Source organism: Gymnoscopelus braueri (genome assembly GCF_963280865.1).
Source record: "Gymnoscopelus braueri genome assembly, chromosome: 10".
Taxonomy (NCBI): Eukaryota; Metazoa; Chordata; class Actinopteri; order Myctophiformes; family Myctophidae; genus Gymnoscopelus; species Gymnoscopelus braueri.
In genome coordinates, this window is record NC_137611.1 from 24,580,831 (window position 1) to 24,596,748 (window position 15,918).

The window sequence follows — 15,918 nt, forward strand, 5'->3', positions numbered from 1 at the left end:
TGTATGATGTACATACATTATGACACTGTGCATTTAGTCTGCAAGGCTACAGTCTACTGTCTTACCTCCATGCCTATACTCCAGTCCGTAGTACGACGTGTCAGTTTTCAAAAAGCAACTGATCTACAAGCTAACAACCATCGCATCATGAGGCATTGCTGGCTTTAAATATCTGTTATTTTTTCTTTTTTACACTTGACAACCCCATTCGATTACGTCTGTTGACTGTACCACACTCCATTGATTCTCCACCTTAGGCTATTTGATTCTTGGACATGATCTGCACACTTGCCGACTGGTTACTGTCCTGTTGAGATCTACTTGACTTTACCTGTCCATGCAGCCACGCACGCACGCATGTTGTCTAGGGCTTGTAGGGCTCTCTAAATAAATACAGGGTGCCTGCCCTCATTCTAGTGACCTTTGCCTTTTAATGGACAAACTTACCCCACCTGTAAGGTGTTGCCTGCACTGATAACGCAGCCTGACGGTGAGAGATTATTGCAAATGCATACGAATTCCTGTGTCCACACTATGGTAATCAAGAAATAGGATTTGTTGGACCATAACAGTTCCGTAGTAACATGATGCATAACATCTCTAGGGCCTACTACAGTACACCTTATACTTTATGCTTTGTAAACTTATGTACAACTTGAAGTCTCTAGGCCAAATGAAATCAGCTGGCTAAGTAGGCTAATCACTTCCTATAGGGCAGCAATGGCTGAGATGATCACCTCCATTCTGCAATGATGAAATCTCACATCAGAAAGACGGAAACAAATACACATTTTTGTTGTGGTTTTCGGCACTGGGTCCATCCCCTATTGTCAGAACGGCCCACGGCTGCCAGTTGTAAACTGCTCTCCTCAGCTATTCAGCTAAGGGAACAACAATGGGCAGAGCTATTTGTAGATCTGCATTTCCCTCAACTGACCGATCATTGGCAGGAATGCAGACTAAAATGATCTAGTCTTAACCACATGCCATGTGTAGTGTCCCTATTTTGGGGGCAAACATTCAATGGAAAAAGCAGATCTACAAGCTTACAACGTAATGCATAGATTGGCTATGTTGTGTAGAGGGGAAAAATCAGCTGACCAAGTATAGAGCCCTGAGAGACCCTGGTCAACAAAATAAATGGGGTTTAAGTTGATAATATAAATGGAGAGCTTCCTCCTTTGATTTAGCCCTTGAACTTCACAGCCTCACCCCACCACACACCCTCCCATCTTTTACTTACATGGCTGAAGGCCTCGTTCTATTGTCCCACTTACAGAGGAATCTGCACCCCCTGGCTAGTGGAGTTGGTGGAAAAGCGAGTTGAGATCCCGGGTCAATGTTTAATAAGTTGGTTATTTGTGGTTGAGGTCACAAGTGCTGGCGGAGGCAAGGCATGATGGTCTTTTTGCTTGAGAATCCAAGACTCAGTCAGTAGAATCACGTGAGCGCTCTCTTCTGTAGGAATAACTCAATTGTATTTTGACATGAAAGCCTTTATGACAGTGAGTCTCTCTCACTGGGGCCTCATAAGGAAATGGAATGCCCTTGTTTTGCCATGCCTGGGTTCACTGTCACTGCCACTTATCTAGTAGGTTTGTTAGATATGCAGTCTTTCTAGGTAAGTGGGATTTCCTGTCAGTAGATATTATGTACTGCAGGAGTGTGCATGTGTAAATAAGGGGCTTGGGTGAAGAGTCCTACCTTCCAAAGAACCTGAGAGAGAACTCCTCTGTTTTGAAAGTCGTAATGTTGCATAAACTGTTTTATTCCCAGGTGGAATGAGACAGTATTACATGAATTTTAAAATAGTATTTTTATTAGATTTGGCTTCCTAATCCTATCATGGCCTAGTTCATATGTATCCTTATGCAGTATTTTGGATGAGGAACCAAGGTGTAATTTGTGTGTGTTTTGAATAGTATCATTCAGCAGATCAGCACTCAGCAGTTCTGTTGTATATACTTGGAACGAGTTCTGGCTGCAGTTGAACTGCCTTTGCATGGGGAACTGAGGATGTCGGCCTGCGCGATTGTTCAGATGTGGAAGGCATTATTGTCTTGAAGAGGTGTCGGAAAGGGGAAGTGAGAGGTACAGTTTTTGACTCAGGCCAGTCTGCATGCCTTCTGCTGGCACAGAGTGCAGGAAGATGTGGCTGGGTTGCCCATGGAAAATTTAACTCCCAAGTTAAATGTCTGGAAAAAGAGAGTTGTGAGTGTAGTTCTCTCCCCTTAAGCTTAAAGAAATGCTTGCCATGTGTAATGTCAACCGCTGGGCCACTGTGTGTTCTGTATCGCTTTAAAGTTGCCCTTAACGGGCAAGTGATGAGAAAGTTTTTCATATCATTACCCAGTAATCCCGGAGATGTGTCTCCATGCCATCTTCCCTGGAGCAGCATCAGCAGAAATAGGATAAAGAGAAGCCCTGCTAGCTCCTGTTTGTTTTCCTAGAAATGTTCCCAAGACTGCCACATATGATTTGTAGAAGTCCCAGTGCTTGAATTGATACATAGTGCCCCTGGGCCTGTTACCACCCTACGCGCTGAAGGAGCTGAAGCATGATTAATCTGGGCCTGTACCACCATATGCAGTAATAAAGGAGCTGAAGCATGATTTATCCGGGTCTGTACCACACTATGCAGTGACAGAGCTGAAGCATGGTGTACGCAGGCCTGTACCACCATATGCAGTGAAGGGGCTGAAACATGAGTTAACTGTGCCTGTTACCACCCTATGCAGTGGAGGAGCTGAAGCATGATTTAACTCATTTCTGTTACCACCCTATGCAGTGGAGGAGCTGAAGCATGATCTATCTGGACCTACTAGTTACCACCCTCCTATTGAATGAAGGAGCTGAAGCATGATTTATCTCTGTGCAGTGATTAAAGCCATTTATCATAACATAATGATGAACAGACCTGGGACTGTGATAATATAATAGGTTTGTCTGTACCTGTGTCTGTCTGTCTCTGATTGTATCTATCCCTTCCCTTGTCTGTAGGGCCCTTTTTTTACGCTACGGCGTAAACAAGTGCTGACCAATCAGATATCTAAAACATTTATTCCCATGATTTGATTTATTTAGCTGTTGACATATAGCGGAAACACCAAAGAAAACAAACATGGCGAGCAAGAATCATTGTGTCCGCGAATAAAGGTTGCACGACAATTGAAATGGTGGTCTGAATGCCTAATTACAGGATGACATAGTGCAGCATATTGTTATCTGAAAAGCAGTTGGATACTGATGTTGAGCGTTTTCCCGCATTTGCCGGTAAAAATGCTGTGATGTGTTGTCTGTCTGTCATCTTTGTTTTGGTTATCTTCTGGGAGACTACGTCCATGTGTACCCCCCCCCACACACACACACACACACGCTCCCGCCTCTTTTTCTTTTATTTGCTCCTGTGAACCCTTTCAGGATCAGAGGGAAAGAATCACTTGGTGCTAAGTGTTTCAAAACTTATGTTTTTTATATTTTCCTACTGTGTATTTCGTATCCTGGAGTGATTCACCCTGGGCTTTTACCATCCTGTGGGGCTTAGGTTCCTTGCATGGCTGTCTTCAGGTTTTTCTTTGTTTTTTCCTTCATTTGTTCTCCTCTTGGAAGAACATCCTACCTCTCTCTGTCGGTCTGTCCACAATAATGTTAAAGCACGACTCAAGTGCTGATTGAAAATGAAGCTCAGTATGCGACTTTGTACTTGGGATGGATATTTTTCCCCCCTCTCCTTCACTTTTTTGTTGAGAACTTGTTTGGCCGCATACTTAAAATAGCTCTCTGACGTGTACAGTCCTGTTAAGGAATGTTACTGCGGCTGTCCAGAGTTCTCTGCGGCAGGAAGTTATGCAAACGTGCATTGCTGAGCACAGAGCTGTGTGATTAGGGTCCTGGAGGACTCGGTTCCTCAGCTTTTTTTTTTTTCCACAGCGCAGGCTGCCTAGTTACTGTATGGTCAAAAGGCTCCATTTTTCCACTGCCGTTCCATACCCTGCCTTGTGTAAGAGTCCCTTTGCTGCCCTCCTTCTCTCCACTTTCACTGCTGTGACTGAGAGAGGTAAGGTACATGGCAGGCTTGATACATGATACATGATGGGTGAAAAATCCACTGTTCTCAGTTTGGCCATCTTAATGTCCAGTCGGCTGTCGTGCTTTGTCATTACTCTTTACCCCCTGATTATTATTATTTTTTTTTTGCATTCTGTCCCTCCATCTAGATTGCCGTCGTCCTTCCCAGTTCCGATCCACTTTCTTCTCCTCCCATTCTTCTTCCTCTCTCTGTCCATCCTGCCTGTCTTCCCCCTCCTTCCCTCCCTCCCTCCCTCCATCCATCCCTGAGGCATTTTCTTTTTTCATGTATTCCTAGGGGGGGGTGGGGGGTGTTTCCATGGCCCTGACCTCCACTGTGCCGCAGAGTTTCTTAAGAGGATTCCTCGACTTGTCTGAGCTGCTGATTCACTGTGTGTGTGTGTGTGTGTGTGTGTCATCATTGTTTTGCTCAGAGGTGCAGAATGACACCGTCTCATTACTTGGCAGGGGCTTCCCTCAGTGTTCAGGTATTCCAGGATTGGTCCTCTGAATATGTGCGTTCATACAGATAACTTGTTAATAGTCGTCTTGATCATAAAAAATCCTCTCCTAATTCATTTTGAACAATGACAGCGGTTTTTGTCTTAAGATGTCCCATGGTTAGGCACATCCTATCCTTATGGTTCTGTATAAATGTCTCATCTGCAGGGTTTGCCCACACAGACTAGAGGCAATGCGCTATGTTTTTGACCTAGGCTCAGTATGTTAGTATTTGTATGCTCGCTTTGTGTCAACCATCCTGGATTAAAGAAGATTAGATTAAATCCTGTCGGTGGCACTTCTGCTGCATTGCCTGAGGATAACTAGCCCTTATGTTTATAGCTGGTGGAGAACCCACCCCTCCCCTGCTGCATTCTGGTGGTGTCTTCAATGTTGAAAGCAGTTTTACATAATTCTGCACAGCAAAACGAATAGTGTAAAATTGCGCATGCAAGGGGGCATTCTTTACAGTTTACGCTATGACATGACCTTTCTTTTATTAACACTTTGGCTGTGTTATGTTATGTTTTGGCGGTCATGTGTTCTGGGTAGTTCACTGTTAGTATTGCCCTTTTAGTTTTTGGTGTAGAATTGATTGAACACTGTCATCACCACTGCTTTCTATCAGCTATCTGAGATAATGACGTAGCCTATATTTGAGATTGGAGGGGTAGATACAAGCATGTCCAACTTGCAGTGCATCAACATGCATTGTAGCTCTAGGAAACGGGTGATCGGTGTTCAGAGGTTATCATAAGGCGCTGCCCTAATTACCCCAGTCATGTTATTAGACATGCGTCACTGTTCTATACTATTCATGCTTCCCAGAGTAAATCATTCCACACGGGGCTAGCTGTGAGGCTGGATTACCCAAATGTGCCCCTTTTAAATCCTTTATGGATCAGTTAATAAGTTTAACAAACTTCTAATATTTAGGCTGGCGGTGAAATCTGAGCTTTTTAGTTAGTCTGTGAGATATATGAAGACCAGAAAAGGACTCTCGGTTGTTTTTTATTGATGCTGACAAGCAGAGGGAGGAGCTGTGACAGGCTGTAGTATTGTTGTTTATCTCCTTTTCACCACCTTCTCCACCCCCCCCGCCCCCCCTCCCCTCCCCACAGGACGGCTTGGATGCGCTGGTGTACGACCTTGACTTCCCTGCCCTGAGGAAAAACAAGAGCATTGACAACTTCTTGAATAGATGTAAGTAAAGCATATACAATGCCCTTTCCCTTCATGGCCTCCTTTCCCCCCTCCTCCTTGTCTTTCGCTCCTATCATTCATATTTGCAGACCCCCGCTACATATTGGTATAAGCCTCAGCCCAGGAACGAGGGCTTTTTTTTTGGGTCACCGCCTCCATGCAGGCTCGGGCACAATTGTGTCTGCTGCCGTAGTGTTCCCCCCAACAAAGGGGCTTTCATGAATGGCTGGTGACCCACATGATGCCTATCATGATGGCTTCCCCTCTATCACGGACTGGGGAGCTATGGTAGAAAATACAGGGGTAGAGTAAAAAGTCTATGGGGGCGGAGTCTGAGAACAACTATGAAGGATGGAGTAGGAAGTTTTAAGAATAACCACGCAAAACAATTATCGCTGTTGGGCAGAAACCTTGTATTTCCAAAAAAAGAACCTGTGTTCCAATGGATCCATTGTGGTTATTATTCAGTCAGTAGTCACAAGCTCTTGTTAACCCATTAAGACCTGAGGCAGATTCTTACAAAATGTCTTCTAAATCCTAACAGTTCTCGGAAAAAACACACGTTTCTGTATTAGTGGTGCTCAAGCTTTTCCGTGTCAAGGACCCCCAAAATTATATGTATTTGGCCAAGGACCACCGTCTCAAAATAGTTTGTTCCAGGGACTCCCAGAAGCAAAGATTTGAGTTAAAAATGTTCGCTTTAAAACAATATAAATATATTAATTTGCACACATTTTCTGGATTTTTCAAAAATAGCAGATCTACAAGCTCGTAGTGCGGCACTCGGTATCTGCTATTTTTGAATAGCCAACGTGTAAAATAATGCTTTTTAGCTCAAATCAAAACAATGACACAGATGCGTTCCAGGTCCCAATGGGTTAATACACTGTACTTTAGTTTTCACTGATTCAATTTATAAAAACCCACAGACAGACTTTAAGGACTTTCAACCCGGCATCCCTATTTTTGGGCATGTCAGGCAAAAATGTTTGAACATTTTGTGATACGACAAAGTAATGAAATAGGGCATTCATTCATTTATGGAAAAACATGAAAAGATGAGATATAAATGTACAAGGTTTCTGTCAGACAGAGACAAAAATACTAAGACAAAGCTGCAAGCAAGGATACATCTACTTCCTTGCTTGAATTGACCTGCCCTTATAAAAGTATGCATTTCCCACAGCTTGCCCCGGTTATTTTCTGTAGTCCGCTCTTGACCTGCACATTGACCCATGAGCTGCTACAGCAGAGTTCAGTTGTGTTTATATCATGACCTTTTTTAATGTATTTCTTAGTCTAACTGGGGCCCGTTCAAGACAGTTCTGGCAAACTGTGAAATCTTGTATTCTCCTATTCAAGTGTCACTGCAAACTAACTGCACAGCCTTGGGGCGAAAGCTGTCATTCCGCATTTGTTCAATTAGTTTTGGTACAGTACTTTTAGTGTTCAACAGCCAAGTGTTGGAAATGCTGTGATGGACATTAATGGACTAGCTGTCTTGTGTGAGAAAGACCTGTCGCCAATGGCATGCGCTGCCTCAAGGGCTCTGGACTCTGAAGGCTTTCCAGGAGTGCTGCATGCATTCTGCAGTGCACCACCCATCACATCAACTGACTGCTCTCTGTTACAGGCCCTCATTTACTGTATAAGAGAAAATTATATACGTTCTGTGAATCTATATACAACCTCTTTGAATAAAAGTCGTTTCAATGTTCATACTTTTTTTTTTTAATCCAGCCAGCTAGTATAGAATTCTTCTAGTAGGGATCTTGTTCCCTGGATCTCCTGCCCTAAGTGGAAATGACTCACTCTCAAATGTTCTTCTTCTAATAGCCTCAGCCATGACTTTTATTTTTAGATTAATTGAACTTGGATGCCCCCCCCCCCCTTTCCATGCACTCATTCCTGTGCCAGTTGTGACCCATGTGAATCAAATAAGTATCCCCTTAGTTCAACTATGACCAAATTTGGCTGAGCAGTGAATGTTGTCTCCCCTAGGGGAGCCAGCATTGTTGCATCAGGGAGAGGCCTGTTCTCAGTAAGCAGTACACTTACTCCAAGCTGCCTCTCTCAGCTGTGGAGAGGCCCATTGTCAACGAAGGGAGGTTTCCTCTCCCGTTCTCTTTGCCAACAGTGTGGAAGTTCTCCATAAATCCGCATAAATTACCCCCGTTTTATCTGGACAAAGCAAGCACAACACCCACATTTGGAGAAAGTCAAGAAACAGGATAGTGGTGATCTGAACTTCCACCTTGTTTTTGTTTTTTTTGACAGTTGGAGAAGCATAGCCAGTAAGCCATCATGTCCTGCATTATGTAGCAACTCAACTGTCTCTGATTAGTGAATTCTTATAAGGATAAGGCTGCGGTCATGAGATCAATGCAATAATTCGTCTTTGCTTCTCTTTTCCAGATAAGGATACAATTAGTAAAATCCGGGATCTGCGCATGAAAGCAGAGGACTATGAGGTAGTTAAAGTTATTGGGAGAGGAGCATTCGGCGAGGTGCAGTTGGTAAGTTTCCCATTGTTGCTTGGTTTACTTATTGCATTATATTATTATATAGAAAGTATACATCCAAAGTGCTATATTATTATTATAGGAATAGGAAAAGCATTTACACAATCTTTATACACTTTCAATTTATTACATTTTCCCCCAAGGGCAACCCCTGAAAAGGCATCTAGCTTTGATTTAGCAAAGTGTAATATTTTAGCAGACAATACTGGTGGTGTAACGTTTCCCCCCCTCCCTATTACTTGAGGGGCATTGTTGCCCTTTGTCCCTTCTGTACATTAATGACAGCAAATGCCACCCTTTGACCTTTTCCAGGTAAGACACAAAGCAACAAGGAAGGTCTACGCCATGAAGCTGCTAAGCAAATTTGAGATGATCAAGAGGTCGGACTCCGCTTTCTTCTGGGAGGAGAGGGACATCATGGCCTTTGCCAACAGCGCCTGGGTAGTGCAGGTATAAAAGGACCTCAAAGCCTCTGTGATACTTCAATAGCATTATGGACCATTACTGAATAACAGACACTTTTCATGAAATTAAAAAACTTTGTTTTATTTTTTTCCCCTCTCTTGCCCCCTGCAGCTCTTTTTTGCCTTCCAGGATGACCGCTACCTCTACATGGTGATGGAATATATGCCCGGTGGGGACCTGGTCAACTTGATGAGCAACTACGACGTTCCAGAGAAGTGGGCCCGCTTCTACACAGCTGAGGTGGTCCTGGCACTGGACGGCATCCACGCCATGGGCTTCATCCACCGGTAAGACCTACATTTCTGCTTTCTCCCTGTCAGTACATTTCTGCTCTCTCATTTCTGCTCTCTCCCTATCAGTATTAGTTTTGAAAACGGCTCCTTCTTTCAGCCGTCCTTAAAATTACATCACCGTTTAAGTAAAACCCAGTATTGAATATTAACTAGCTGTTTTCAGGTTTCCATTGATAAAATCGAATCATTTAATGTAAATAAGTTGTGTATGCATAGGACAGTAATTGTCTATTTACAAAATGGGTATATAGCTTGTTGCAGTGAAGCAGTGGTGTAAAGTAACTAAATACATGTACTCAAGTACTGTACTTAAGTACAATTTTGACATATTTTACTTTACTTGAGTATTTCCAATGTTCAATACTTCAAATACTACAATTACAATGCTCACAATGCGTCGCGAGCTTGTAGATCTGCTATTTTCAAAAGATTTTTATACGTTTGAAAACTTGAGATGGGACATTCTGCCTAATGACTACTTTTACTTTTGGTTCTTTAAGTACATTTTGATACCAATACTTTTGTACTTTCAGTCAAGTAAATTTTGAATTCCGAACATTTACTTGTAACAGAGTATTTCAACATTGCAGTGTTGGTACTTTTACTTAAAGTAAAATATTTGAGTACTCTTTCCACCACTGCAGTGAAGCCCTTGTGAGGCATTGTGTGTCACTATATCTCTGATGCGTTGTGCTTTGCTGTGCTACAGTCTGTCTCTTTTGTCTCCCCAGGGACGTGAAGCCTGATAACATGTTGCTAGACAAAGCAGGCCACTTGAAGTTGGCAGACTTTGGCACCTGTATGAAAATGAACAAGGTATCACATTCAGTCTCTAGTGTGCCACCATATAACGAGCATTATGACACCACTTGCATGGTATCTTTATACGAGATCATGTGAGTGCTATGTCAATTTAACCCATTCAATCCGGGAACACGTCTCTGTCATTTTAGATTTCTTTGGCTATTAGCAGATCTACAAGCTCATAGCGTGGCACCGAATGCCACGCTACGATAGATCTGCTGTTTTTGAAAAGAAATCGTATGCATATCTTTGAATATATATATTTTTAAAAGCGAACATTTTTAACTCAAATATTTGCTTCCGGGTGTGGTCCCTGAAACTAAATATTTTGAGATGGGGGGTCCGCGACCAAACACATATCATTTTGGGGGTCCTTGACATGAAAAAGGTTTGAGAACCACTGATATTATTAGCAACATACGTTTTGTTTTTTTTACTGCTAGGATTTAGAAGACATTTGTAGAATCCCCAGAAGCAAAGATCTGAGTTAAAATGTTCGCTTTTAAAAAATACATATTCAAAGATGTGCAAAAATCTTCATGATAAAAAAAACCAAAAAAAAACCAGATGTATACAAGGACTCGGTGCCGCGCTATGAGCTTGTATATCTGCTATTTTTGAATAGCCAAAGACATCTGAAATGACACAGATGCATTCCCGTAAAACATGTCTTGTGTTACATTACACCCACTGCCATGCATTATTTTCTCGTTATGGGATTGAGATAGTCTAAATAGTTTATTTGCCTGTTGCCCCTCCCTTCAGGACGGTATGGTACGATGTGACACAGCAGTGGGAACTCCAGACTACATTTCGCCTGAGGTACTAAAATCCCAAGGAGGAGATGGATATTATGGCAGAGAGTGTGACTGGTGGTCCGTGGGAGTCTTCCTGTATGAAATGCTTGTTGGTGAGTGTGATTATGAAGGTGAAATGGCTGTCTGGGACCTTGAAATTTGAGTTCAATTTATTAAAGGTCTGGTGAAATAAAAAATAAGTTTTTCCACACTTTAACACATTGACTGCCAGAGTTTATTCATAATGTACTCACCCCTGTGCCAGCAATTTGCGTGTTTTTTAATTTTTTTGTTTTGTAATTTTTCATTCAAATACATTCTCTGATTGTGTTGTCAAGCACCTACGATTGTTCCACCAGTAGAGAGCAGCACATCCAAACATTGATCACCTCGCTCACCCCCTCCCAAACAGGCCCACGTCATATCCGGTCATTCAAAGGATGTGACGTTTTCGACAATTCCCGGCCCGCTGATCGGCCTGAAAACAATGTGATACACTACGACGATGACTGTTAGTCACCCGGACCAAAGAAAATAGAAGTTGAGCTGTTCGTTTGTCTTTTATACCGTGTGAAAAACCATGTTTTTCCTTATTCTGGCCGAAAATCACCGGAGAAAAACAACGTGACCCGGAAATGATTTTTTTTTTTTACATCCGGCTCCGGGTGAGTGTGACGTAAGTGGAAAACGAAAGTGTTGATGAGAAATAAACACAGCCGTGCGATCACAGATTAAACAATGAAAATTCAAAAGAACGTGTCAACTCGTTCTTAGGAATCCTGGCACTCAAGCGATGGATTTGAAAGAACGTGTGGACGCGATCTTGGCACTGTATGTGTTAAGAGCATACCCGTGGTCATCATATGGGCATACCTAACAATAGTTGCCAAATTATTTTTGTATTTTTATATCAAAAGTCCCTAAAAAGACAATCTTAATTACTTCCTGTGAACGAAAACATGCTGCTTGATGACATAGATACACTTTCGTGAATATGAATAAATCTTGATTTCGTTCACCTGTGTGATTCCCATAGCTGGACTTTCCTCCAAACACAGCTGATTTTAATTACAGAAGTAGTCCATTTTGAATCTCATTCAAGATGACGTCCAGACGGTGTATTACTCATTGTAAACTTAATCAGCACACTAAAATATGTATCTGAAAACATTGTAGGTTAGAAATAAGCAACTAACAAACATTCTGCACAGTAGCTGCCTCTCTCCCTTGGCCAGCGTGCGCCTGCAGGCTACAAAGAACAACACTGCACACCACGTGAGTGAGGTTCTACCGTGACATAGCCTGAAGGGACTGAACCTCCTGATTGGTTGCGAGGCCATTTCAGACTGAAACTTCAAAATAAAATGACCGAAAATGTAATTTCACTGGACCTTTAAGCTTATTCTACCATAAATCATGTCAATAGTGTTTTAAGGAACGGGAATAACACAAAGAAATAAAACGACAATTATTGATGGACTTTCCCAAAAAGGTGGCTTTTGAGACGATGGTCATGACTTGCCTTGTCTGAGTTTGTTCCAAGGCCTGTGAGCCCTGACAGGAAAGGCATGATTACAGTTTGTCACCTTTTGTATGCACCTATTGAATCGAAAGGAAGGGTTGCATCGAGTCTTGTTGCTGTGGCACCTATCCTGTGTTTCATTCTGCTATTTATTCTCCAGAATGGACATTCCAGCTCTTGTGGCTCTGGCCATGTTTATGTTGTACTGTATACGTTTTCTCATGTTTGTCTATGATTGTTCCATCATGGGCAATCGATGTGGACATAGCAGTAACTCACAGACCTTGTTTGCCTTGCGTTGTGTACAGGCGACACGCCTTTCTACGCCGACTCGCTGGTGGGGACGTACAGCAAAATTATGAACCACAAGAATGCGCTGACCTTCCCCGATGACAGCGACATCTCCAAGGATGCCAAGAATCTCATCTGTGCTTTCCTGACTGACAGGTGAGATAGCCACAGAAGGAGCAGTGGCTCGTGAAGAGGGCCCTTATCTTAAGAGTCTTTCCTTGTTTGGGCATTGATTATCCTCCAGCACAAATGTATTGCTGTAGGGAACCAGGATAGAAATGCCACTGAGAATGTTCCACTCAGGACAGAAATCTTAAGTGACTGGTGCATTCCAATTCTTCACCAGACGCTTTCATAATTTTACCAGCCACATAGATGTAACCCCCCTAAAAAAGTAACTATAACTGGCTGATAAAGTTAACGTCCAGAGAAAGCATTTACCATAATTTGGCTGGCTGGCTGGATGACGGTAGAATTCACAGTCTTGTCGCACTATACATTGAGAAGGCTACTTAAGACCATTCATATGGTACATCTGGTACCACACATTATAAACAACATTAAAGCCATAATGTGATGAAACCTTGAAACGTGCATTGATCAAGCTCTCTCTTCTCCTGATCTCATTCAGGGAAGTGCGACTTGGCAGAAATGGCGTGGATGAAATCAAGAGGCATCCTTTCTTCAAGAATGACCAGTGGACATGGGATAACATCAGAGAGAGTGAGTTACATGTTACAAGTTACATTTGATTTTTAATGCCTCCATTCATTGGAAGCGTTTGCTTAAATGGAGACAATCACGATTGTCAACATTATAGCTTTACATACAGTATATGTTGTAGGGCTGATGTCCTAATAGCAGCCATACAACTCAGCAGTCCTCTGTGTGTCTCTGAAACGCTGATAATGTTGTGCTGAAAAGTTTACTCCAGTGATTTCACTGGGGAAATATCTGAATGTAAAAACTACAACCTTTACTTCTTGAGGTTTAGCCACTACCTTCAGTAATCATGACATTCTTTGTTTTATATTTTTATGGCAAAATAGAGATCTTGACTTCCAAAAAATGTGAATCAAGTTGATATAATGGTGGCAATAACAATATTGGCAATCACCAGACCTACGGTATACTTCCCCACAAAATGCTTTATGGGAATTGACAGACATAAATAGACAGAAAGGAGAGTTTTCTCTTTTCAATGAAAGAGAAATAAATATTGTAGTTTCTATTGACTACATGGTCAGTTAACTGAAATGCACATCGAAAGCACGATAGTATGCCTTTAACTGCTTTTGCAAATGGCCAAACAGTAACAGGAAATTCTTGAAAAGGGACCATTCATTCTCTATATCCTCTACAAGACTGAACGAGGGCTTCCCGCTCCATTGGAGAAGTCTAATAACACACAGCCCAGCCTAGTGCACTGGAAGCCAAGAGCCAGGGGTGAAGCAGACCATCGCAAATGTTAGTGCTGCAGGGTTGGCACTGGAACTGAAAGAGACTAGAAGCAGGAGAGTCAAATCCATTGCCTGGCCTGAGTTCTCCCCTGGGTTTATATTAAAACCTCTACTGGGATGCTTTTTAGCACTTTGATGCTCAGAGCCCCTCTACCACGCCTTTAGCTATCCAGCTACGTCAGCTACCTGCTTGACCCTGGTTTAACGATTACGTAGTAGTTTTCCCAAAGGAAAGATTTTGAATTTATGATGTGAATGAATGAAAATGCTGCACAGAGCCCCTGCAGGTCATGGAGGTTCTGGCTTAAAGGCTAAACATTGTAGATTATAAGCCTTTTATCTACTTTGCTACACAGGCAATCTACCGCAAAATCCAGAAGATAAATTCCTCAGGATTTTCTTGAGGAAAATATTCATAGGAGATAACGGTGTGGAAGATAACGATCTGTGTAATTGACGGTGGAAGCTTATCAGCAGTGCAGTGACACATACAATGATGTATTGTGTGTTTAAGTGTTGTAAATCTATAGCCTAAGGCTAAGAAGGACAAAATATAGCCTATGTCACATGTTCTTACATGACGTATAGCTGTGTGGAAGCCCTCATTTTAATCCGACTGTCCACTTACGTTTTGTGTAGATCTACAGGCTTGTTGATCAGAGCCATTTTGGGTGTGCGACTCTGACGCACAGTGAAGTGCAAATCACCCTTAACGAGTGCCCGTTCCTTAAGCATAATTTATATACCGTAGTACGACGGTGTCGCTTGCTGAAAATAAATGATCAGTGCAACGCGTTCACTTCTTTTCGGCTGGTGATACTGTCGTGTGATGGAGCATAAATTCAATGAAGCTTTATTCTTTGTTTAGCGGCGGCCCCGGTGGTGCCTGAACTAAGCAGCGACATTGACACCAGTAACTTTGACGACATTGAGGAGGATCGAGGAGACGAGGAGACCTTCCCCATACCAAAGGCCTTCGTGGGCAACCAGCTCCCCTTTGTCGGCTTCACCTACTACAGCAGTAACCAGTACGTAAACCAGTAAATGGATTTAGCTGTTGCAAACAACACAGTGTACTCAGTATTCACTTGAACAGCCTCTGCTTAGCAGTGCCAACAGTCTTTTAACTCATTCCCTGCCTAGAACGACTAAAACGACTTCTGTCCTTTAAGCCCCCTCTGCCAAGAACGACTAAAACGACTTTTAATTTTTTCTTATTTATTTATTTGTTTTTTAACCCAAAGACCAAGGAGATATGATTTGTTGAAGATCTAGACTCCCATCCACTTCCTTGTTAACTTAAAACTTAAACATTTTGTATCTCGGCTCCTGAGTACTTTTTTTTTTTAATTAAAGATCTCTGGCAGTGGGCAAACGCAAAAAAAAAAAGTTCTGGCAGTGAATGAGTTAATTTCACAGCTCATGATCATCTGCTGATGTGGTTCTGTACAGGCCATCCCTCTGATAAAAATGTGTTTTATCTCCAGGATTCCCCGTCTCTCCAGCAAGACTAGTGACAAACGCAGCAGCGCCACCAAGGAGGACAAGAGCCACGTAAGTAGTGAGAAGTGGGAACTAATAACACCAGGAACATACCCCGCTACCTTTGGAATAAACAGCCGTTTCCTACTGAAGTAGGCTCAGTAGGCTCCCCTGAAGACGTGATAAAATGTTTGGTCAAAAAGGTCATAGGCCTGTCATGATTGTTATATAATCACCTAATCACAATTATTTGAGATAATCTCAATTATTTCGCATTATCATCATAATCGTTTTCACTCATTGATCTGTATAAAATGCGTCTGTTGAAAAATGTTCATCTACTTTCGAATATTCTCCAAAATAGCAGACATAGCAGATCTTCAAGCTCACAACGCGTCGCCATGGGATGCAGATCGGCTATTTACCCCATTTAAAACAATAGTCAGTATAAGATTATGAAATATGGCCTGTTTGTGATTTAGATTAGATTTGATTAGAAAATGTCATGAT

At 42.2% G+C, this 15,918-nt stretch overlaps 1 protein-coding gene across 3 annotated transcripts in view; it reads left to right on the forward strand.

Moving 5' to 3' along the window:
• The window catches only part of rock1 (Rho-associated, coiled-coil containing protein kinase 1), a 43,387-nt gene that overhangs the window by 7,680 nt on the left and 19,789 nt on the right, over positions 1-15,918 (forward strand). For all 3 annotated transcript variants that reach the window (XM_080439416.1, XM_080439415.1, XM_080439417.1), the window contains exons 2-11: positions 5,691-5,772; positions 8,188-8,288; positions 8,607-8,744; positions 8,871-9,046; positions 9,784-9,868; positions 10,622-10,766; positions 12,484-12,622; positions 13,098-13,189; positions 14,795-14,954; positions 15,414-15,480. In XM_080439416.1, coding sequence (XP_080295542.1) covers positions 5,691-5,772; positions 8,188-8,288; positions 8,607-8,744; positions 8,871-9,046; positions 9,784-9,868; positions 10,622-10,766; positions 12,484-12,622; positions 13,098-13,189; positions 14,795-14,954; positions 15,414-15,480 — 1,185 coding nt within the window. The remainder of the gene's footprint in view (positions 1-5,690; positions 5,773-8,187; positions 8,289-8,606; positions 8,745-8,870; positions 9,047-9,783; positions 9,869-10,621; positions 10,767-12,483; positions 12,623-13,097; positions 13,190-14,794; positions 14,955-15,413; positions 15,481-15,918) is intronic.